The sequence below is a fragment of the Eschrichtius robustus genome, chromosome 7 (genome assembly GCF_028021215.1).
Source record: "Eschrichtius robustus isolate mEscRob2 chromosome 7, mEscRob2.pri, whole genome shotgun sequence".
NCBI classification, from domain to species: Eukaryota; Metazoa; Chordata; class Mammalia; order Artiodactyla; family Eschrichtiidae; genus Eschrichtius; species Eschrichtius robustus.
The window spans coordinates 130,894,317-130,919,956 of NC_090830.1; the positions used below are offsets into that span (position 1 = coordinate 130,894,317).

The 25,640-nt window shown below is 43.8% G+C and overlaps 1 protein-coding gene across 1 annotated transcript; it reads right to left on the reverse strand.

Annotated features, from left to right (window-relative positions):
- Positions 1-201: 201 nt before the first annotated feature.
- Positions 202-1,798, reverse strand: LOC137767212 (60S ribosomal export protein NMD3-like). Its single transcript, XM_068547922.1, has 2 exons — positions 1,061-1,798; positions 202-723 (listed from the first exon to the last, which is right to left on the reverse strand). The coding sequence occupies exons 1-2, from the start codon at positions 1,692-1,694 to the stop codon at positions 224-226; spliced, it is 1,134 nt and encodes a 377-aa protein (XP_068404023.1). The 5' UTR covers positions 1,695-1,798; the 3' UTR covers positions 202-223.
- Between the last annotated feature and the right edge of the window lie 23,842 nt (positions 1,799-25,640).

Sequence of the window (25,640 nt, forward strand, 5' to 3'; positions counted from 1 at the left end):
TCAGTAATAATTACATTCTGCATAATTTTTTTTATCTAAAACTTCCAAACCATCAATCTTTTTCAGTGCTTCGAGTGAGCAATCAAAATAGTCATATTTATTCAGGTTTAAAACTAAATTTCTCTGCTCTCAATATGAAGGCATAGACAGAATAGACAGTAAAAATTATTTTGTCCAACATTCTGGGCCTATGGATGTGGAAACCATCTACAACATGATCTCATTAGGTCATCATCGATTCACCTTCTTCACCAGTAGCATCTTGGGAAATGTGAAGGTCTTCAAGCATCTCAGCCAGACTAATTCGAGGTGCTCCTTCATCATCTGTGTCACTTTCCACAGGAATGGTTGAATCTCTATAAATATTCACATTTTTTCTAATTGCCTCATTTTCTTCAAGATCTTCAAGGAAATCTTGGTATTGCCTTTCATCGTCTGTATCCATGTTTTCTCTATCTCTTGCAAGCTCTTTCCGTTTCCAGTTTCTAAGACACTGACTTTTGGTACGGTCATAGCTCTTCTTGATTAACACCACATCGAGGACTCTATCTGATTTCATTTTGTTGACATGTTCATCATTTAAGTTACAGTTGGCCAGATCAAACCCCAACACCAGGTCTCCAGGATTTAGAAGATGTCCCAAATGAGTGTGACAAAAATACTGTTTATCCATATTCATTTCAGATGTTTTCTGTACCCAGACTTCCCCGAGGGTATGCTTTTTTTTTTTTTTAAAGATTTATTTATTTTATTGATTGATTGATTGATTGCTATGTTGGGTCTTCGTTTCTGTGCTAGGGCTTTCTCTAGCTGCGGCAAGTGGGGGCCACTCTTCATCGCGGTGCGCGGGCCTCTCACTGTCGCGGCCTCTCTTGTTGCGGAGCACAGGCTCCAGACACGCAGGCTCAGTAGTTGTGGCTCACGGGCCTAGTTGCTCTGCGGCATGTGAGATCCTCCCAGACCAGGGCTCGAACCCGTGTCCCCTGAATTAGCAGGCAGATTCTCAACCGCTGCGCCACCAGGGAAGCCCGGGTAAGCTTTTTTGATACCATTCCAGCACCTGTACTGCGTTTTAGATCTCGGACTATGCTGCATTCCATAACAATAAACTCCTCTAGCTGTTTGGGATGGCATAAACTATTGAAAGGGTGACTCCAGAAAGTGTTCCCATCAATATCTGCAACTTGTAGGGTATTTGGATCTGCGAGATGGATGACGCTGGTTACACGAATACACACACAAATCTGGTTCATGTTTCCCAGGCTTTGTGCCAGTTTTGGAGACAGACAAACAACATTATCCTTGCATATTGGAACAATTTCCACAGAAAAAGTGCTATTGTAATTGTATGTGTTACTATGGATATCCTGAGAGATCAGTCTCTGTGAGGCTTTGTATCTAGTGGGAACAGTACACTGAAGAAATTCTACCATCTTCTGAGCATGTTGTTTTGAGGAATAATAGAAATCCAGACCATCATGAATCTCTTTGATATGAAGTGTATTCTGGTGCATGCCATATTTCAAAATCAGCTGTTCCAGGTAGTAGAAAGTTTTTTTGTGCAAAGTCTTTTGCCTGACTTGAACCACAGCCTTCCAGAAATCCTTAGCTTCCACTCTATGGCAATCTCCACACATCTGGGGCTGAACAACATAATCCACCACAAACACTTGCTGAAGGATAGCACCATTCATCACCTCTTTCTGAATAGTTAGTTTAACTTTAAGTCTCTTAGAATGGGGCTCAGTCCAAACAAAGCTTGCATCTACAGGACGTACCTTACTCAGAGGGGCTTTGATTTTTTTCAAACACAAAGCAAGAAGTTCCCTGGATTCTAAGGCACATTGTACCCAAGTTCCTGGTGGCTGGAAATATCTTTGGCATTGTTTGCAGAAAGATAGAGAGACTTGTTTCGGAATGCCTTGGCTGATATCTACTTTACTTCGCAGAGAAGCCACACAAATACGGGCAGGATTTGGACGAATCGGGGCACCACAGTCGCCGCACAAGATGTGTCCAGGTGTGTGCTTCACGGGTTCTGTGATATACTCCGTTTTTCTGTATATCTTAGCGCCTCTGGGCCAGACCCAGATGTGCTGAAAAACCGCGGCAGGGCCAGTTCCTATTGCCCAGTCCTTATTTTGTAATTTGCACCAGCAAAGCACCATTCCTATTCCACGCAGGCTCGTGCGGCCCAAATATAGAAGCTCTTACAGTCTCGTCACTCCGTTTTCTTTCTCACTATTAAGCTTTCACCTTCAGGGTTGGGTTTGTTGGACAGACCTGGGCTTCTCAACATCCATTCGTACTCTTTTGACTGTTCAATCAGATGAATTCTAACTTCACCACCTCCTAGCTATGTCACCGTGGACAAATGCTGTCCCACATTATGCCTCAGTTTTCTCCTCTGTGAAGTGAAGATAGTAAGACTGAAGCTGTAGAGTTGCCATATGGGTCACCATATGTACAACCCATAAGGGAAAAGTACTTTGGTGTGCCAGAACATGCCTGACCGTGATTTGGCCAAGTCCAGCTGGGAGCTCTGGGCGGTTCTGGCAGGCAGGGGTCCATTAGTGACTGATTGGGACATGCTGATTTTAGTGTAAGCACAAAATTCTAATCCATGATTTCAGGGGCCCCTCATGACCCACGGTTAGAGAGGCACCATCAGAGAAAGGGCCTGCTCAGTTCTTTGTGAATTATTTCTTGACTTGTGGAAATATTATTTTATCGCAGTTTGTATATAGAACAATCCCTTCCCAGTTCCTTGAGATTTTGGTTTACCTGGGTTTACTTCTGAATACTTTCCCTAACTACCCCTCATTGGATTAATCAAGATTTGGAAGTGATATGGGTTATTTCTGTTTGTTTAGTGGCTACCCTTAACATTTTAACATGCATACTTCTATTAACAAATAACAAAGTTTCTCAGTATTTTATCCTTCTTTTAAACTATGAGGTCATTAAAACATTACACATAGCCAGCAGTAACAATAACATTTTGGCAATGTTATTTCATCGAACCCTCTCATTATTACTATTATTACTATTGTTATTATTATTGTGGAATATTTTATAGAAAATCCCAGATGTCATGTCTCACCACTTAGAAATACTTTAGCTGACAAGAAATTTTTCCCCTTAATATAACCACTATGCCATTATCAGCAAACAAAATTACCAATAATTTCTTAATATGACCACATATCCCTTCCATACTTAAATTTCCTCAGTTGTCCCCAAAGTCTTTTTACAGACGGTTTGTTTGAATAAGTGGCCAAATGTGGTTTGCATATCACAGTTATATTTTGAAGAAAACATAAAATGCCCTATGGCCTGGATTTTGCTTGTTGCTTTCACTTGGTGTCCTATAATTTGTTCTTTTATTCCCTGAGGTATTATAAACTTGTGTTTAAATTCAGTGAGCATTTGAAATTCAGGACTTTTTGTGTAGTAACCCTTCAGAGATGTTTCTGTGTACTGATTGCATCACATCAAGAGGCACAGAAATATCTGGTGTCCCATGGTTTTATTGATACTAAGACTGATCAGGGTTCAGATGGTAGCAGCTAAGTCTCTCATTATGAAGTTCTCCATAAAACCTTGCACATAATGCTTTTTATTTTTTTTTTTTAACTTTTTAAAGTTTTTTTATTTTTATTTTTTTAATTTTAATTTTAACTTTTGGCTGCATTGGGTCTTCACTGCTGTGCACGGGCTTTCTCTAGTGGCGGCGAGTGAAGGCTGCTCTTCATTGCGGCGCGTGTTCTTCTCATTGTGGTGGCTTCTGTTGTTGCAGAGCACGGGCTCTAGGTGAGCAGGCTTCAGTAGTTGCAGCACGCGGGCTCAGTAGTTGCAGCACATGGGATCAGTAGTTGTGGCTCATGGGCTTAGTTGCTCCGCGGCATGTGGGATCTTCCTGGACCAGGGTTCGAACCCCTGTCCCCTGCACTGGCAGGTGGATTCTTAACCACTGTGCAATCAGGGAAGTCCTCATAATGCTTTTTTAAAAAATCGTAAAATATATATAACATAAAACCTGTCATTTTAACTATTTTAAAGTGCATCGTTCTGCGGCATTAAGCAGATCTGCAATGTTATATAACAATTGCCACTATCCATTTCCAGAACTTTTTCATCATCTGAAACTGAAACTCTTTACTCATTAAACAATAACTCCCCATTTCTCCTCCCCTCCGGCTCCTGGCAACTACCGTTCTCCTTTCTGTCTCTATGAATTTCCCTCTTCTAGGTACCTCATACAAGTGGAATCATACAGTATTTGTCCTTTTGTGGCTGGCTTATTTCCCTTACCATAATGTCCCCAAGGTTCATCTGTGTTGTAGCGTGTGTCAGAATTTCATTCCTTTATATGGCTGAATACTATTCCATTGTATAGATGGCCACGTTTTGTCTATCCGTTCACCTGTTTATGGACACTTGGGTTGATTTTGGCTATTGTGAATACTGCTGCTATGAACATGGGTGCACTCACTTAATGCTTTTATTATTTACTGATGATATTTGTCTAGATCCATCACAGGCATACCTCGTTTTCTTGTGCTTGGCTTTATTACACTTTGCAGGTATTGCATATTTACAAACTGAAGTTTTTGGCAACCCTGCATTGAGCAAGTCTACTGGCGCCATTTTTCAAACAGCATTTGCTCACTTTGAGTCTCTGTGTCGCATTTTGGTAATTTTCACGATATTTGCAACTTTTTCATTATTATATTTGTTATGGTGATCTGTGATCTTTGATGTTACTATTGTAATTTTTTGTTGTTTTGTAATTTAATTAAAGTATGTACATTGTTTTTTAGATATAATACTGTTGCACACTTAATAGACAACAGTAAACATAACTTTTACATGTACTGGGAAACCAAAAAATTCATGTGACTTACTTTATTGGAATATTTGCTTTATTGTGGTGGTCTGGAACTAAACCTGCAATATCTCTGAGGTGTGCCTGTATTTCATTTTAGGTCACACAATGGTGATTTTCTAATATTTTCTTTTTATATACCAATTTTCAGAATAATGGTTTGTTGTACCAGTATCCCACAAAGGTGACCAATGAGGTTTTTGGGTTTTTTTAGCCAGTCTTTTTTTTTTTTTTTTTTTTTTTTTATAGCTCCTTGAGTTAGTTCTTATGTTCTTTGACACAGCTTCAGTAGTCTTTTGTCACTTCTTTTATTTCTGGCACAACAAAGTGTCCCAGACTCATCTTGTATATTTCCTACCTGAAGGGAAAAATCTCCTTTTCTCTGTTGTGCTCACCACTCTGCTCTCAATACTTCACTTCTGGACAGCAAATGTGTGAGTTTTTCCCACATCAAGCAATTCTCCAATTCTCTGTGGACACCATTGGAGTGTCCTACAATTTAATTCAATTTTGACACTATCTACCTGGAGATAGCATCAGATCTCCCAGGGGCTCAATCCCACAAGACCCTCTCTTCTCCCACTTCAGACAGCAATTGCAAGTCCAGGTTGTCACCTGTGCTTCTGATTGACTATAAGTTGGAGGTTCCCATCACCCCTCCTCATGTTCAGTATTTACTAGAATGGTTCATAGAACTCAGGGAAACATTTATTTTTATCTGTTTATTGTAAAGGATGCAATTCAGGCATAGCCAGATGAATGAGATGCATAGGGCAAGATATGGGGGAAGGGCTGTGGAGATTCCATGTCCTCTTTTTAAAAATATTTATTTATTTATTTATTTATTTAGGCTGCACTGGCTCTTAGTAGCGGCACATGGGATCTTCGTTGCGGCATGCGAACTCTTAGTTGCAGCATGCATGCGGGATCTAGTTCCCTGACCAGGGATCGAACCTGGGCCCCCTGCATTGGGAGCGCAGAGTCTTACCCAGTGGACCACCAGGGAAGTCCTCCATGTCCTCTTTACACAGGCATGCCACCGGCACCGCCCCCCCCGACCCCTAGCACCTCCATGTGTTCACCAACCAAGAAACTCACCAAACCCTGTACTTTTAGAGATTTTTAATGGAGGCTTCATTTTGTAGGCATGATTGGCCATTGGGTCCAATTCAATGTCCAGAGGTTGGGGTGAAGCTGAAAGTTCCATTGCTCTATCTAGTCACATGGATAGTTCCTCTGGCGACAAGCCACTATCTGGTGGTTATCTAGGGGCTTTCAAAAAATCACCTCATTAACATAAGCTCAGGTGGGTTTGAAAGGGGTTTGTTAAGAATAACAAACGATGCTCCTTCCACCTTTATAATTCTTATCACTTAGGAAATTCTAAGGATTTTAGGAGCTCTGTGCCAGGAATGGGGATGAGACAATATATATTTCTTACTATAAATCACAATATCATGCTACTCATTTCTGAAATCAGCCATTTTTCCAATGAGACTTGTTTCTTTTGGGGTATGGTACTTAGACACCACAATCTGGGTACTTGGTGTGCTCACTACTAGTGGATTGTAATTGTTTCAGGCTTTTTGGTAAAGAGAGCTAAAACGTATGTTTTTTTAAAGAGAAAAATTATAAATTCATACTGATATTTTAAATTCAAAATTAGGATCACAGTCTTCTTACTCCTTTGATTTTATACTTGTATATCTTTTATAATGAAAATCTTGGTTCTGTTAAATTAACATAATTATTTTATTCTAGAATATATCTTTAGTGGTTTCAAAATAATATCAACATTTATATGATAAGATATTGGACATAGTTTCAGATTTCTATTTTCTTTCTTTCTTTTTTTTTTTTTACTGTTTTTGTTCTTAGATTATATCCCATTAGGGATGTACAATCAAACATTGTGCTTTAGTATCAATCAAAGTAAATGTTGTCCCTCTAATGTGTGTACCACCACCATGATATGCACTTAGGCTCATTTGTTTCAGTGTGCTTTCAGTTTTTAGGATTTGTTTCTTCTTTTTTTTAAACTGTTTTTGGGGTTTATTTATTTATTTATTTATTTATGTATTTATTTATTTATTTATGGCTGTGTTGGGTCTTCGTTTCTGTGCGAGGGCTTTCTCTAGTTGCGGCAAGTGGGGGCCACTGTTCATCGCGGTGCGCAGACCTCTCACTGTCGTGGCCTCTCTTGTTGTGGAGCACAGGCTCCAGACGTGCAGGCTCAGTAAATTGTGGCTCACGGGCCTAGTTGCTCCGCGGCATGTGGGATCCTCCCAGACCAGGGCTCAAACCCCTGCATTGGCAGGCAGATTCTCAACCACTGCGCCACCAGGGAAGCCCCTTGTGTCTTCTTTTCTGAACAAAGAAAAAAATTAAAAGGTTCTAAAGTAAAAAAAAAAAAAAAAACTGTATGTAATATATGTTACATAATATATATTATATTTTAATTACATATACTAGATATATCCACAGAAGTATTGCTTCCATCCTTTCCTATTCTGTTTCTTCCTTCCTAATGAAATGTAACCGTTTTCATTAGTTTTTGGCTTGTGCTTCAACTGTTTCCTTTTGAAATTATGCCACCGCCATACCCACCACACACACACACGCTTTCTCTTTTCTTAGACAAAAGACGCATACCTTTTAGTGTGCTTGGTACTGCGTTGTGCTGCTACCCTAAGTGTTGGGCATTTGGGTTATTTGCATCATTTAGCTGTTATGATCAATGCTGAAATCAATAGCCTTGTGATTACATTGCGTTGCATTTTTGCCAGTGTATCTTTGGGATAGGTTGTTAGAAATGGATTGCTGGGTTAAAGGGCAAATGCAGAGTAAATTTGTTAGGCAGTGCCAAATTCCCCTCTGTCGAGCTTTATCACTGTGCAGCCCTGTAATCCTGCAACGTATGAGCCCGCCTGTTTCTCCATGGCATCAGCGTTATCAAGAGAGTACATTGTAACACTGCTTTAGCTACTAGGAACGGTTACAACATTAATTTTTATCTTGAGATTCCTGTACCACATGGAACGTACAAATTTGGACTCCTCACCTCTGTACGTTGGGGTTTTTATTTCTTGGAGGATGGGGGAGACTTTCCCCCCACCTAGAGCCTCATCAGATTGCAGTATTTCTCTGATACTTCCTAGGGTGGGAATTTTCTAGTCACATTTTGTTGGAGGGGCAACCTTTGGAGGTCCCTCTATTATGCTATGCTGTGTCTCAGTTTGGGACACAGACAAGGCCCAGACCCCTGTCCTCATCTGGGTGTTCTGCCCTCAGCCCTGAGCTGTGGAGCCTGTATCTGGATCTATTACTTACTTGGGCACCAAGTTTTCATCTTCTGTGTTTATCACTGTGGTTTTGAAGGCCCTCTTTAATTCTGGTACCTGGAGGTTTCTCTTCCTTTCTTTACAGCCTATCTGTATATGGTATTTTCTGCTTACATTTTATGTACACATTTCTATGTCTAATGGGTGGGAGGGGGTTCTTCAGAATCTCAGGTCTCCGTGTTGCTGGAGGAAACTCAATGCAGATTTTTATAAAAGTTATGCCAAAGCAGGGAAGTAAAATGGAAATTGGGAGTGAAGGGATTATTTGCTATGCAGAAGTATCCTTTAAGAGTGGACTTCTCCTAGTGTGTTGAAACTAAAATTTTTTTTGTAACCAAATTGAGTTTGTAAATATTATCTAAAATGGGGTATACCTGTTATGCAAAGATGCTGTCTCTCTCCCAGATGTGAAGACACTGGGCCATGGGCTACACATTTTTGCAGTGTAGGCCTGATCAGAGAGAGAAAAAAAAATCACTAAATTATCTTTTTGGCCTCATTCCGAAGTTCAAACTCCAAACACACCACAAAACATACTATACCAGATAGGCCTCTGGGAGCCAAGGACCTGGTATGAACAAGAAGGGCAATACAAGATTATTTCAGTCTAAGGAAAGAGATTGAGGTGAGCTGTGTGTGTAAAAGAGACAATTGCAGGCACCAGGAATGGAGTCAAGAGGCCTGGGCTTTGCTTCATTGTGAACTTAGGTCATTTGTACCCAACCGTCTAGCTGCCCATTCATTTGTCTACCCATCCGTCTATTCAGCTATTTTATCTACCCATTCAAATACCAGTCTATCCTTCCATCAATTCATCTGCCATCCATCCATCCATCTGCTGTTCACCTGTTCATCCATCCATCCATCCATCCATCCATCCATCTGCTGTTCACCTGTTCATCCATCCATCCATCCATCCATCCATCCATCCATCCATCCATCATTACCAAACACCCACAGTTACTGGGGACTAGAACCCAAATATGAGAAAGATACTGTCTCTCCCTCCATGGGACTCGGTGTGTTAGGGGTAGAATGTCATACAAATAATTACTGTGTAATAAGATAATGACTTCAGAGGAGCCCTGTCGCCTCTGTGCTGAGAGTGAGAGCACTTTAGTTTGTCTAGAGTCAGGAAAGTCTTCCCGGACGAAGCCTTTGAGTCAGGTTCAAACTCAGGTTTGAGTTCAGACCTGAGCAGGAGGTTGCCCATTACCTTTGGCCTCAAGTTCCACCTCACCTGTGCAAGGGTGGCATGGGGCCAAATGACGTCCACCTAAAGATCTGTGCTTTCATGAGTGGCAGGTGCAGATTTTGTATTGGGCACCAACAAGAGGCATGGAGGGCTAGTGGGGAAGCAGAGCCAGTTCAGGACTTGGCTGGGATTGGGGCATCCCATCTTTGAGGGGCCCCCAGACTTTGTCCAAGAACTGCTTATTGCCCATGGGTATTTGGAGGAAAAGCTCGCTGTCCCCAGTTACTTGTTTCCTGGGACAAGGCTAGCAGTGGGCTTTCCAGACTTGTTCTGGGCCCTGGGCCCATTGTCTGTAGTGTGACGGGAACCCCATGAATTTTAATAGCCTCCATTCAGAGTGATTAAAACCTTAATGAAATTTAATTCTCTTGATGTTAAGCATTTTGTGTTAAGTTATTGCATTCTGACCACTCATTGTTCGCTGCAAGCTCAGGGCAGCATACCTACCTCTGCCTTAATGGAAAGGAAAGTTGAATATATTTAAACGAAATTTCCCCCCAAATAATTGCCTTCAATGAAACACCAAGTAGGCATGAGGATTAAATTTATAAATCGGGCGGCCGCAGATGAGAGCTACTATGTTTGGAATGGTTTTCATTAATCCAGGGTCTCCAGAAGGAGCAATGTGAAAAGTTCAGACTATAAGTGACAGGTGTTTATGGTTCGCAATTGCATTAAACAGGCTCTTAAACTCAGGTTAAAGGCCTCCATGAAATATAGAATATACCTTAAAATGTGGCCTAAATTTTTGCCATTTTGGACTTTGCATTACTTACCTACAGAATTAGCAGGGCTTTCGGTTAATCAACTGTCAGCGTAAATTGTGGCTAAGCAAAATGCTTATAAATACCGGTAAGCACAGTTTGCTTGGCCTGTTGCGTTTTTTTTGTGTTTTTTTTTTTTTTTTTTTTTCTTTCTTCTTCCCTTGGGCCTTCCAAAGGCCTTCAGCTGATGGAGAGCTTTTAATTTCACATTTTGGCCCCCACCGCAGGTGATAAACAAAGGTTTCCCCGCTGCTCTGGCTGGGGTCAGTTATCCGGCCTCCCTCCCCGTAATCACACACAAAAGGTGCCTGAGATCCACAGCTAATTTGCGGCCTCTGTTTAGCAGAATTTAATAGCAGGTATTACTGCTGCCGCGGTAATTAAGGACCTTTGTCAATAAGACGGAATAGATGGCCGCACTTGGTTGTAATCAGTGGGCTCTCGAGAGCCAGAGGAGTGAAAAGGGAGAGAAGCAATCCATTTTGTGAATAACACAATCCTCCCCGGCCTCCCTCCCTCCCTCCCAGGTCGGGCAGTGGAATAATAATTCCCCAGGCAATGAAAGTACAGGAATAAAAGTACTTACCCTCCAGCCGGTGATTTTTTTTTTGACTTTTTATTTACTCTACTGAGCTTTCTTATTTGCTCCAGGCTGCATCTGATGAAGTATTGTTTAAACAGCACAGAGCAAAATGGATGTAGGGAGGTGGGGAGAGGAGGAGGAATTTTAACCAGGTGGCAGGGAGGCGCCCCGCTTTAAGGTGGATAGCCATTCGGTTTATCAATTATTTCTCTGGGATACAGGAAAAAAAAAAAAAAAGACAAAACCAAGTGGCTTCGTGAAGAGGTAGAGGGTGTCATTTAGAGCTGTCTCCGAACATACTCATTCAGCTCTAAATGGGTCGCCTGTAACAAGCGCGAAGTGAACTTCGGGGAGCGTTGTCACCCTCGCCTCGTCCCTAATGTACCGCTGAATGGCCCGGCGGAGGGGGCGGCAGGGGAGGGGAGGGGGCAGGGGCTGGCGGCCACAATTCAAAGAGACCTTCAAGGTGTGTGCCCCTCATAGTAATTGGAGAGGAAGCTGCCTTTCCCTCGCCGATTCCCTGCCTTTTTACTGGTTTTAACAAGCATGATGCTTTTAATAGTGCTTTGAGTACCATCTCTTTATACGCCTCTCCCTTTTTAAAGCAGCTTTAACTATACTCTTTCTGTCGCTAATGTCTGAAAAACTTCTACCTTTAATCATTCCCCGATGAGGTGGCAAACAAGCGACCCCTCTCCTTTAGCAATTTCGGCTGGGTGGTCGCTGCTGGCTGGGAAGGGAGCGGGTGGCCGGCCGAGGGAGCAGGGGGGCTGCGAGGGTGTGGATTGTGGGGATCTGACGCCAGGTCCAGAGCTTGGGGACATCCAAGGGCCTTCTTGTTAGGGGAGGGCCGGGGGTCAATTTTAAATGCTCAGATCTGCAAGGTGGAAGACAAAAATCCGTTTGACCACCGTTAACAATCCACTTGGATTTGGTTAATTAAAAAAGATTGAGATTAGTTTTGTGGCTATTCCAGGACACCTCCCCTTGCCCACCCCCAATCCAACACGCACAGTTTGCTTCTTTCCCATTTAGGAGCCAATCCCAAACCGGGCTGATGAGTGAGGTCTTTCTGTGAGATGAGCTTAAAGGGTTTCACATGCACCTCTGGACTGATGAGGGATTCAGGATGGGCTGGTTCCAAGTGCAGCCTCATAAATACAAATGGAGAATGAGGGGTCCATCCGTCCTCCTGAGGAGCAGTACATGCGCACACACACAGCTTTTGGGTCCCTCAAAAGTGTGGCAGGGGTGAGGCCAGGAGCTGTAGGGCCTCTGGGAAGGCAGGGGCAGGACGGGGGCAGGGAGACACGTGGTAGTCCCTGTTTCCTCATCCATTCCATTTTCGGCTTCTGAACATAGGCTTCTCTTTCTGGAACGATTTGTCAAACCAAAGTTCAGCAGATGTTTTAGAGGTGAAAACCTTCCCAGAGAGAGTCTCTGGGGGAGTGGAGGAGGCGGGGCTTCTTTAGAGCTTCTAAGCATCCCTTCTCCAAAGATGTCACCCTGGAAAGCATCCCTTTGGTCCCCTTCTGTCCACTCTTGAGGGTTCAAGTCCCGACTCTGGAGCAGTATAGCTCAGCTTGTTAAGCCAGTTTTCTTATCTGTAAAATGCAGGCGAGAATTGCTTCTACCTTCTCAGAGGGGTTTGTGAAGGTCCACAAGGTGATGCTGGTAAGACACTCAAACTCACTGCCTGAGGCAGAGGGAGGCATCCTGTGCATATTGGACGTTGTTTTTCCTCTAAGGGTTCATTGGATTTTTCTTAATTATCTGGAGGATGGGGGTGCTTGCTGCCTGATTCTGGGGCTCAGGACAGCAGAGCATGTTGTGGGTTTCCAACAGCTGTTGTGTTGTAACTGTGCCAACATACTTATATCCCCAGGCAGCCACGGGGTTAGGGATCACTTAGGAAAGTTGTGCTTTGCACAAAATCACAGGGGAGAAGTGAGTGCAGAGGTGGCTGGCCAAAGAAAGAGGAGACATCTTTCCCAGGTCTGTCCTCCTCAGGACCACGAGAGGAGGGATGCTGTTGCAGGCTGAATAATGCCCCTTAAAGATACAGTCGACCCGCCATGTCCCTGGGGTTCTGCATCCACAGATTCAACCAATGGTGGATCCAAAATATTTGAAAAAAAAAATCCAGAGTTCCAAAAGCAAACTTTGAATTTTCCATGCTCTGTCAACTATTTACATAGCATTCACCTTATGTTTACAACTATTTACACAGTATTTATAACTATTTACATAGTATTTACATTGTATTAGGTATTGTAAGTAATCTAGAGATGATTTTAAGTATAATGGAGGATGTGCCTAAGTTATAAGCAAATACTAGGCCATTTTATGTAAAGGGTTGAACAACCTTGGATTTTGGTATCCACGGAGGGTCCTGGAACCAATCCCCGGTCATCTGCGGGTGTTACCTTACGAAAAATGGTCTTTCCCCCCAGTTTTATTGAGATATAATTGACATATAAAATTTGTATAAGTTTAAGGTGTATAACATAATGCTTTGATATATGTATATATTATGAAATGATTACCGTAAGTTTAGTTAACAAACATCACCTCACATAGTTATAAGAAATTTTTTTCCCTTGTGAAAAGAACTTTCAATATCTACTCTCTTAGCACTTTTCAAATATACAATACAGTATTGTTAGCTATAGTCACCATGTTGCACATTATATCCTCAGAATTTACTCATTTTATAACTGGAAGTTTGCACATTTTGACCACCTTTACCCATTTTCCCCATCCCTTACCTCTGGCAACTATAATCTGTTCTCTATTTCTCTGAGTTTGGTGTTTTAAGATTTTACATATACTGTAAAGCAATTATACTCCAATAAAAATGTTAAAAAAAAAGATTTTACACATAAGTGAGATCGTACAGTATTTGTCTTACTCTGTCTGACTTATTTCACTTAGCATAATGCCCTCAAGGTCCGTTCATATTGTCACAAATAGCAGGATTTTCTTCTTTTTTCATGGTCGCATAGTATTCCGTTGTATATATGCACCACATTTTCTTCATTCATCTGTCAATGGACACTTAGGCTGTTTCCATGTCTTGGCTATTGTAAATAATGCTGCAGTGAACACGGGAGTGCAGATGTCTCTTTGGGATAGTGACTTTGTTTTCTTTGAAGTGGGATTGCTAGGTCCTATGGTAGTTCTCATTTTAATTTTTTGAGGATGGTGCATACTGTTCTTCATAGTGGCTGCACCAATTTACATTCCCACCAACAGGGCACAAGGGTTCCGCTTCTCCACACGCTCTCCAGCATTTGTTATCTCTTTGCTTTTTGATGATGGCCATTCTGACAGGTGTGAGGTGAAAAAGTCTTTCCAGATGCAATTAAGTTAAGGACCTCTAGATGGGGAGATTATTCTGGATTATCTGGGTGGACCCTAAATACAACCACACATGTCTTAATAAGAGGGGCAGAGGAAGATTCAACACAGACAGGTGAGCAGAAAGCAGTGTGGAGATGGAGGCAAGATCGAGGAGATGCTGCCATAAGTCAAGGAACGCCAGTGGCCACCAGGAGCCGGAAAAAGTGAAGAATGGGCTCCCTAGAGCCTGCAGAGGGGGCGCAGCCCTGCTGACACCTTGATTTTGGCTTCTGGCCTCTAGAGCTATGAGAGGATAGATTTCTCTTGCTTGAAGCCACCCACTGTATGGTAATCAATATAGCAGCTACGGAAAACTAACACCGATGCCTGGTGGAAGGTCCTTTTCCATAAATGAGTCAAGTGAACACTTGAAGAGAAGGAGAAAACGTTCTGTGCCCTGGGCATCGTGGCCAGGATTTCTGATACCTGTGGGATTGTGTGGTGGTGTCACTCAGGGGCATCGACTGTGGGGTGCCCTGCACTCCGGCCTCAGGGAAAGGGGTGTCGGGCAGGCATGGGTGACCCTGGGGAAGGGGCTAAGGTTTCCGGAGCAGGGCTCTGCCAGGCCTGGTTCTCACTGGCTCAGCCACAGGGTAGGGCCAAGGCTGTGGGCTGCAGGTCTTCGGACAGACCTGGGATGCCTCACTCCATTTAATGAAAAGAACATATGGAAAAACACAACAAAAATATACACCAACCTCTTTGTGGGCAATTTCTAATGCAGAAATGAGTATGCTTTCTCATGTCATATAAAGAAATGTTGTCATCAGTCTGTTCAGCGCTACGCTCATAGATCTCATTCCTTTACACAGTAGCCTTAATACTGCGGAATACATTTTTTGGTTACGGGTTAGATTGTTTCCCCTGTGTCAGTGGTAAACTCTACTTTTTCATATTTGGATAGCGAGTCTAATTCATAGCACGATGGAGTTTGCAGTTCAGATAGGATTTACTTCTTGATTGATTTTTTGTTAATATTTATTGGGCGCTCCATCCGTGTTATGAGGATGAAACGAGAGACTGTGGCTTAGGGGAGGCAAGAAACTTGCCCAAGACACCCCGTGGTGGCGTCACCAGGCTATGCACACACGTAGCCATCCGACTGCAGAGTTTAACTCTTAGCTCCCCTGCTTTCGGAAGCCAAGGGCGCGAATCGCATCTGGGATTGTGATGTTTTGTTGGAAGACCTAGAAGTGCTTCTGCAGACGGCACCCCTCCAGAGCCTGTCCTGGGCCCAGCTACGTCTTCCCTGCCAGGTCTGGGCAGAGTACGTGGCACATGGGGCCCCAAGGAGTGTTTGCTATTTTGTGCTGAATTATCACCGGGAGTTAGAAAGGCCGCAGAGGCCTTCCTCCTAAATGTGATCCTTAGAAAGGCACTTCTAAATACAAGCCGAAGTCAAGTTTGGCAGAACTTAGAGGAACAAAGCATATTCTTTTAGCTCCAGTAAGGAGGATTGTCAATTTGTTCTAGAAGCAAAATAATTAAAGGGCCATGTTCACCAAACGGACATTATGGTTTATTGCAGTTCTGACCAAATCCCTAGCAAATCTGAACATTGGTGTTCAGAGTGGAGGATGGGCGAGAGAGGATTTCTGCTGCTGGGAGGGAGCCTGTGGGCTGTAACCCCCCACCCCCCGGGCCCTCCCTCAGTGCCTTTGCTCCACAGCTGGCTCCTAAGTGAAGAGAATTCCTGCTGTCCTGCAAGTTCAGGCAAGAGGACCGGGCCGGAGGGGAGGCCAGAGGCGTCTGCCGTGAGAGCCCATTTTGGTTTTGCATTCTGCTCAGAGCACTGGCTGGGGCTTGTGTTTGTATGAGCTGCAGATACTAAGCCGGCGTCTGGATGGTGAGGTCGGTAGTGCGGGCACAAGGCCGTGTAGCGGAGGCTGCAGAGCAGGGAGAGCCCGGTTCAGGCAGCTGGGTGAGTCCCAGCTGTGTGACCCACGGCAAGTGTCTTAACTGCTCTGTGCTGCAGGTTCTCTACTGGGAAAAGAGGAGAAAAATCGAGCAATCTGATAGCGTTGTTGAGAAGCTGAACTACGATAAAACTCATACGGTGCCTGGAGTAGTGTCGGGCCTGGGTAGTAATGCTCCAGCCGGGTTTGATGCTTTTATTAACTCTGGAAAGAGCAGTGCTCTCTGAGTTGGCAGACCTGGGACGAGCCCCGTTCCCGCCGCTCAGCAAGGCCCTCTCTGCGCCTTGGTCTCCTCATCCGTAAGCCGTGGCGGGTAACGAGGAGTATCTTGAGGGACGATTAGGAAGATTAAATGGGAACCTTTGTCGAAAGCATCTGGCTCATGTAACCCCCTAACATACAGTTGCTCCTTCCGTCTCTGCATGCCTTCTACAGCTTAAGGAAATTTGCTCTTTCGGCAGGTTCTTCCTTGTCTCCGATCTTGAATTTTTAGGCAGCCATTGAAGCCCGTTGACTCCATCTACCAGGTTAGCTGACAGTCGTTCATCCACTCGGGGCCAGCTCTGTGCCTACCGCGGTCCAGGGCTGTAAGATGGGGTTGGGGGAGGGGCGTCAGACTCTGTCCCTGTCCCAAGAAATGGCCCCTCAGAGGGTTACCAGGGTTGCCCAGTTAAATTTGAATTTCAGATACTCAACAAACACATTTTTTTAGTTTAACTATGCCCCAAACACCGTATGGGACATCCTTATACTAAGAAAGTATTCACTGTTTATCCGAATTAAAATGTAACCAGTCGTCCTGAATTTTTATTTGCTAAATCTGGCAACTCAGTGGCTCCTCCTGCTCAATGAAAATGCCAAACTGGGGTCATGCCCATTGGTCTGGGGAATCCCTCTGAGATTGTTGGTGCCCAGGATCTGACTGTGTCTGTCCCTTCCTTGGTTGTGAGACCCTGGGCAAGTCCTCCTCTCCCCCGTTCTGTGCCTTGGTTTCCTCCTCTGCATTGGATTATCTGTCCGTGGTCCTTTCTGGTTCCCGTTCCTAGACTTCAGAGTTGGTAGAAGACATCCGGCCAACCTGGTGTTTTGGTACTGTGTAGACACAATAACCCACTAGCTTGATTGCATCTTTCACTTCTCAAACACTTGTTCTGCTTCATGTAAACACAATCCAAGTGCCTCTGACCTGCCCTTTCAGTCCCAATTCTCAGCACTTGTAAGAAAAAGTCTCCTTGTAACATAGTCCAATCCCCAGGCTGGGTCTCTAAAGGGCATTTTGAAGCCCTTTTAATTTCCAATCCATTAAAAAAATAAATCTTTGGAGGGTTTGCTTCCTACATAGCAGCATGCTTTTTGGCTCGACAGCTGTCAAACTGAAAAACATTCCATGAATTCTCCAAGTAATTTAAAAGTTGCTCCAACTGAGATACAGGGTGATATCCACTCAGCTGAAAGGGTGCCACTTGTACCTAGGTAATTCTGTTCACTTGATTTTTGTTTTTCTTCAGGGAATTACTTTCATAAGGAGAAGGAGGAGGAGTACATTTTACTCAGTTATGAAATGGATGTTCGGATCTAACTTGTGGCTCTATTTCTAATCGGTTCTACCTTTCACCATACCTCTGGGAAGGGCGATCTCTTAAACCATTGCTTGCTTTGGCAATAATTACTTTTGGATGTGAACAGAAAGTCCATTTGGGGGTTCTGTTCTGTGAAGTCTGTGAATATACGTAATCCTTTTAAGATCTAAGCCTCCCACTCACATCTGAGTTTCCTTCTCTTTAGAGATTAAAACACTGCAGCCACTATTTGTTTTGAGCAAACAGAGTGCTGTGAAGTCCTGTAATAGCTCACTGGGGGATTTGGAGCCACAGATTTTCTTATTAATCTCGCGAACACCTTAGAAGTTTCGTCATGCCTCCCAAATGCATACATTTCATTCGCTTTAATTTCTCAGCAATTCCTCCTGCTGCCTTAAGTTGTGGTTCTGTCAGCTTTGTTTCTCCCCCTTTTCTCTCTTTCTTATCTCTCTCTCCTCCCTCCCTCCTTTTCTTCCTTTGTGGATTCGAACTTTTTAGTCTCAATAAAAGGGCTGATGTCTGCCTTCGGGAAATCTTACTTCCATTTTTTCCCCCAGAAAAATGGAACAGGTTTCTTTTAACTAGTGCAAGGCTCTCCTCTCTAAAAGGTTTTTATTATTGAGTGCCCGGGGTCCTTAGTTTCAGACATTTATCTTCTAGCTAAGCAGGAACAAAAGCGGGAGGCAGCCTTCTGCACCCCGAGTTTCTGAGTAATCACCCAGTGGTTAAATTGAAGCGGCCACGACATCTTCTTCATTGTGTCACGTTGGGCTTGCTCGTTAATTTATGAGCTTCAACTGTCAAAATAGTTTGTGCAACGGACCCTAAAAATGGTGATGGATAATATCAATCAATTGGGTTTTATAGCCCTGGTTTCCCTTGCAGCAGGCCTGCCTGCTGTATACAGCCTGTGAAGAGGAAAGCCACATACACGGTAGATGTGCCCAAAACGAATACATAACACTCCCAAAATGCACCCCTTCCTGGAGGGCTCTAGGACGCTTAATGCTCCACCATCACGTGGTCCTCGTGATGACAGCCGGAAGTGTTTGGAGCCCTTGGGAGGGATGTCCTCATCCTGAAGTACCCTGTTATTTCAAGATTACCACCTCGCATTATTCTTATAATGAGGTCATCTCAAAAGGGTGCCTCTGAAGGCCAGCGTGTGGTGATGAGGTCTGGCAGACGGGGGCAAAATTCAGCTCTAATGAGATGGAAGTTTTAAAAAATCTTTGTGACTATAGAATCTACATATCTACTCAGTAATTCTTATGACCTATTTGCCGATTTGAAGTGCCTTCAGATCCTGGCCTACTTACCTAAGTTTGTCAGGGGTGGGCCCCTTGATAATGTGGGACCTCCTTTATATAAATTTTCCGTGTTCCGTCTATGCCTTAGCTAGGGGTTGGTTATTATGCAGATCTTTTTCACTTTAAGAAAAAAATCACAAATACAAGTTAATTATTGAAAAACTTGAAAAATACAGAGAAGTATGGAAAAGAGAAAACCCTTCCCTTCAATCCGGGGCCCACCTCTGTTAGCGTGTATTGTATTTTCTGCCTTCTGTGCATGTGATTTTACATATTTGAGATAATCTGCCTAATACAGTTTTGTCTCTTGCTTTTAAAACAATTCTCTAAGCATTTTAATGTTTTATGTTTGATCTCATTGTTGGTAGGTACTGTAGTTTATTTAGTCAATTCTTTTGTGTTGAGTGTTTTAATAGTTTAGTCATATTTTGTTGTTATCAACAAAAGGGGCCAGGTTGAGAGGCTTTCTGAAACAATTCCACGTTTAATGACCTACTGAACTGGACAGTTCCTGGTCTCCAAATATCTTCTCTCATTCCAAGGACAGTATGAAGTCCTAGTGCCCTCTGGATATGAACTCTCACTAGGGGGCCCTTTCCTAGCCTTCTCTATGGAGCTGATGAACTCCTATTCACCCTTCAAGACCTGGCTGAAGCAGCCCCTCCTCTGTAAATTCCTGATTCTCCCTCTCCATGGAGTCGGCCACACGCTTCTTTGTGTTGGCTTCCATGTTACCTCATCAGGGGGCTCACTGAATGGTATTCAGCCATCTCTCTGGTCTCCCTCTGTTGGTCTGTAGATGCACAGTGCAAGCTAAGTCATCTGCCTTGGTAATTCTGGCCACCCTCAGCTGGCCAGGACCATCTAGCTTGCATGGATCCTCTAGTTTCCTGAGCTGTGCCTGGCATGCTCACAGATAAACCAGTCATGTAGAGGTACAGCTCAGGTGTTTGGAGGACAAACACCTTTTCAAGCTCCCAGGACTCTTCCTTGATTTCCACTTGGGGCACAAAGACATTTCCTCCAAATGTCCCTGTTGTTGATAGCTGCTGTCAGAGTTCATGCCGGCATTTGCACTGAAAACTCCTAATTTGACATTTCTCTAGTGAACGTAATGAATACGAAAAAGTATCATTTAGAGCTGGTTTTCTCTTTGTGCTTTGAAAAATGAAATGCACATAGTTATCTGTAAATGAGATAATTACCTCCCTACTTTGCTAAAGGCACCTACTAGTGATTTTTTTAGCTTGTTTCACTTAATGAAAGCTTTACAAAATGGGGAGCCCAGAGCTGTTAATAGACTTGTTGTAATAGGCTCTGAGAAAAGGGGAAAAAAAAAAACCAGTTGTTCCAAACTAGTAACAGAAATAGACTGATGAAACAGCTGGCAGCTCAGACATAAATTTAAGTCTTGGTTGGGTTTAGAGCAAATGTAATAATAGCTGCAACCAATATTTTTAATATTACTGATCTTTCAGCAGTAATTACCTAGAACTTTTAATGTCTGCAATTAGAACGCTAGCAATTCAGTGGTACAGACCAGTGGTAAACTGCACGAAATTGGATACTTGCTATAATTGGTAATTAATCACTTTTCATTACCAGGAAGGGATGTTGCAGTTATTCTGAGTAGATACAGCATGCTAATTACAGGAAAACACAAACCTACATATTTGAACTCAGAGCTTTTAGGAAAATAAGCAACTCGCGTCAATATTTTATATCTGGGAGGAGATTAGCCCACCCAATTAAACGATGAGGAAGCGGCCATGTATATTTTGACAAGAACCCATCAGGAAAGAGGTCCCTTTTTCCTAAGGGTCTTGATCACATTTCCATTCATTTCTGTGGGTAATTAAAATTCTCATCCTTTATGCAGATTTAGAAATGGTTCCAAATAAATATTTACATGTGCGTGTCTCCCTAGGTGAGCCCACGTGATCGTAGGGTTCATCTCCTGCGTCAGCGGCACAGCGGCGCCTCCCGCCTAGACCTTTCTCTCTAGGCCAGGTGTCCCCTGGGATGTCCATCATCATCACGTCCATCTCTGCAGTCTTCATCTCCTCCTTAGGTGCCTATTCTGTGAATGGGACCATCATTTCCCCAGACTTGAGACTTCAGTTATTTTTCTGGTCTTCTCACCACTTTGTCCCAAACCTACCTCATCTGTCATCAGATCCTGTCACTTCTACCTTCATGGTCTCTGCTGCCTTTGCAGCCCCCCCGCTCTTGCCACTGCTGCTCATTCAAGGGGCTCCATGGTATCTGTCAAGATTGCATCCCAGGAAAGCACAACCTGTGGAGAAAGAGCTTCTAAAGAGAAAGTATGTCTGTGAGAATTACTGTAAAAGACCTTGATCCATGACTAGGTCCCTGCTCCCTATTGATACTAACCCCCGACAGTCAATGACGTAGAACATGCATTTCATAGATAATGCAAGAAGGACCGTGGGGACAAGCCAAGCTGTTTCATCAAAGACATGGCCATAAAAGCGTATCCCTATGGTGGGAGGGTGGGATTATCCCCATCATTCACCTTTGTCACCTTCACACTTGCCTCTGGAAGACCAGCTCCAGGCGGAGGGCAGGAATGAAGAGCTTGTCGAGGGCCCCAAAGCCCTGGGTTCTCCGCGTTCTTCCTTCGACAGTGAAGAAGAAATGAAGTCCTGACTGTTTTCTTCTCTGAATATTAATATCTGTGATACCCCTGCTCTCTCCTGGCCAAAGCTGCCCATGCCCCACCAATCATATCATTGCAAAATTGGGTCATGATGGAGAAATGGGGCCTATATAAATAAGCCACTTACAGCAAAATGGTGTACACAGAAGCCGACAGAAACCACTGACCCCACACCTCTCACAGGGATCTTTGGAATCTCTTACCTGTTCTCCTGTCACGAGAAGATTTCAAAAGTATCTCTGAGCCTTGGCAGTTCCAGTTTTGCTCTGGTTACCAACTTCCACACACTGGCCTTGGTTTAGATTCAGAGGATTCCTTTCTTTTTTGTTGGCAGTAGAAAAATAATTCCTCGTGGGTACGTGAGCCAGAAGAGCGGAGGCCTGATTTTGAAGTTGCAGGTGGTGGACCTGGCCTGCCCTAGGACTTCAGTAATGGGCACCTCACCATTTCTGCCCCGTGGCCAGTCGCTTTCCCTGACAGACTCACCAGTGGCATCCTGGAACCAAGTTAACACACAGATAGAATTTAAAAAACTAGACGTGAAATGAATAGCCATCCTTATAAAGCATGAACCTCTTATTTCCATTTCCTCTTCAACATGACCCATTACATGGAGCTTCTTTAGCCAAATTTCATTTTGTTCCCTATTCCATCATCGCCAGAGTCCCTGAATTGGTTCCTCGCCCAACAGCACAATTTCAGCCGTGGACTCTCTCCTCTGCCTTTGTCACAGAGCTGAGTAATGATGTGACAACATGTGATTGGGCGATTGATGTCAAATGTGAGCAGAAACATTCATTTTCCCCTGAAATGGACAAAGAAGAGTATTAGTCATTTAGAAATTTCGTCTAGAAGCTACACCTCACGAGTGATATCCCAAAATTGAATTGCTCTGAAATTTAAAGTGGCTTTTAAGTTCTTCTCCTTTGATTGTTCCTCAGGTCATGCAGCATTGTGAGAGGCCGAGGGAGCAAGTTAGTGATGGGAACTGCAAATGTCATTTGTTAGCTCCCTGACTCCTCTGCAGAAATCCATTCCTCCAGTGACAGGATGTTCCTGAGACCTCGTGTTCCATAGAGAAACATCCTGGGCTTTGGAGATGGGCAGATCTGGGCTCCAGGCTTGGCCTTATCACGGCCTCCCCTGTGAGCCTCAATTTCCCCATTTGTGAAATAGGGTTAACAAGAATGATTATTGTCATCCTCACTTTGCAGAAATAAGAATATAAGATCTAGAGAGGTGAATTAAGGGGCCCAGATACAGAGTGGTGAAGGGCAGAGCGCAACCCTCTCCGGGGCCATTGAGTCCCCAGCAAGATCTTGTCCCATCTTCCAGCCTCACCAGGAGGGCATCGGGCTTTTCACATACGCTCCATGCAGATAGCAGTCCTTCCAACAATAACCAACCAATGTGTGTCTGTGCACGACTTGTGTTCAGAGACACGGCTCCCCCAGGATCCCCCAGAGGTCCGGCCAGTGGAAGCCAAAATGGCCCTGGGTGACAGCTTCAAACTCCCGCTCTCTGTGATCAGCATTTTTCAAGAAAAAGAAATGTGCAGCAGTCTGTGCTAGTTATTTAACATCTAGGAAGGCTCTTGCTCACTCTGAGCCCTCTGTGCACTCTGAAGTTACTGATATCATCGCTAGAAATGGCTTCCACCTACGGCTCTGATTCATGGCCTGGTGATGATTGTGATTCATAGGCTGCTGAGAAGCGGGCAGAGGCGGCTGGGTTACCTAGAAGCAGCGCCTGGGAACAGGACCACCGATGTGATGCAGCCAGATATGCTAATGAGGTCAACGCAACATTCCATTAAAAAATCCAAACCTCGTTTGCAAGTGAATGTTAATAAGGAGAGAAAGCTCAGCTCAGGCTGGGCTAGAATCACTGGCGACTAGTTCTTCCTCAGTTAAGTAACATAATTTGTTCAATTTGTTTTATGTCAGTAAGTGAAGAACCTTTTACTCACTTTGATCCATGGAAGGAGGTTAGACAATGGTACAGTAGAAAGGAAATTCACATTTAACCTGCCTGGCTGGGTTTTCTAACGGATGTCTCAGTACGACTGGGGAGGTGTGCGTAAATTCTCCCGATAAACCAGAATGAAACAGCAGCTGTTTAAATCCCAAAGAAAACCTGGATGGCAGATATTACACTCCAAAGAGAGACCAGTGGGTTTTTGGTCAGGAACTGGAAGACCTGAATCCTAGTCTCATCAATTACTCATTACACAACTTTGAGTCACAAACTCCCTGAGCTTCAGTTCTTGCATCTGTAAAAGGGAGTTAATGCAAAAAGATGTTGTGAGTTCATAAACTGTAACATACCCATACGTCAATTGATTGATCTAACAGCTATTTATGGAGCACCTACTATGTGCCGGGCGTGGTGCTAGTTGCTGGAGTTACAGTGATGAACAGAACTGTCAGGGCCCTTGACCTAAGGGAGATGACGTTCTGGCATCCTTTACTATTTTTTTTTTTTTAATAAATTTATTTATTTATTTATGGCTGCGTTGGGTCTTTGTTGCTGCGCGTGGCCTTTCTCTAGCTGCGGCGAGTGCGGGCTACTCTTCTTTGCGGTGTGCAGGCTTCTCATTGCGGTGGCTTCTCTTGTTGCGGAGCATGGGCTCTAGGCGCAAGGGCTTCAGTAGTTGAGGCTCGCGGGCTCAGTAGTTGTGGCTCGCGGGCTCTAGAGTGCAGGCTCAGTAGTTGTGGCGCACAGGCTTAGTTGCTCCGCGGCATGTGGGATCTTCCTGGACCAGGGCTCGAACACATGTCCCCTGCATCAGCAGGCGGATTCTTAACCACTGTGCCACTAGGGAAGCCCATCCTTTACTATTTTTTATTGTGAAAAATTTCAAACCTTCATGAGACTGGGCAGAATAGTATAGTGAACATCATCTACCCATCCCTCAGATTCAAGCATTAACAAGGTTTTGCCATGCTTGCTTTGCCTGTGTCTCCCATGTTTTTTGCTGAACTATTTTGAAGCAAATCACAGACACTGTGTTCCTTTTCCATTGCTGTGCAACAAATTGCCACAGATTTAGCTGCTTAAACAACACACATTTGTTATCTCACAGTTTCCGTGGTTTGAGAACCTGGGCACAACTTAGCTGGATCTTCTGCTCAGTCTCCGAAAGCTGCAATCCCGATGTCAGCTAGGGCTGGGGTCTCACCTGAGGCTCAGGGGCCTCAGCCCCATGTAGCTGTTGGCAGAATTCAGCCCCTTGCTGTTGTAGGACTGAAGTCCCCAGCTGCTAGAGGCAGTCCTCCCCATAGGCAGCTCACAACATCGCTGTTTGCTTCTCCTTTGAGGCCAGCAGGAGAATCTCTTTGACACTTTACCCTCTGCTAAGGGCTCACCTGATTAGGTCAGGCCCACCCAGGGTAATTTTCCTTTTGATTAACTCAAAGTCAACTAATTAGCAACACATCACGGGAATGATATACCATCATATTCACAGGTTTTGCCTCTACTCAGGGGGAAGGCATTATTCAGAGTGGGTACAGCAGGGGGGTGTGAATCTTGGGGGCTAGCTTAGAATTTTGCCTACCGTGTGGACATTTCATCCCTACCATCTTAAATATGCATTTCTACAAACTATGGGCATTTTTTTATAACTACAATTTCATGTTAATATCTGATAGGGGTTGTTATGTTAGTCAACTTAGGACATGTTATGCTGTCATAACAAGTGACCCCCAAATCTCAATGACTTCTAACCACAAAGGTTTCTTTCTTGGCTCACGTTCCACATCTGTCATGGATTGGCTTCAGTGCTTTATCCTCAGGCCCAGCTTGAAGGAATAGCCCATTTCTGGGAAAAGAGAGTGACATGCAAAGGCTTGTCAAGCTGCATCTGGGAAGTGTTCATGTCCCATATTCTCATCTCTCTTTTGCTCGTCCTGCTCTCCA

Excerpts from the sequence above, each read along its gene's own strand:
- LOC137767212 (XM_068547922.1), bottom strand. The coding sequence starts at position 1,694 with ATGAATGGTGCTATCCTTCAGCAAGTGTTTGTGGTGGATTATGTTGTT. Across the intron at positions 724-1,060 it reads AGATCTAAAACGCAGTACAG|AAAAGCATACCCTCGGGGAA; the intron begins GTGCTGGAATGG and ends TTAAAAAAAAAA.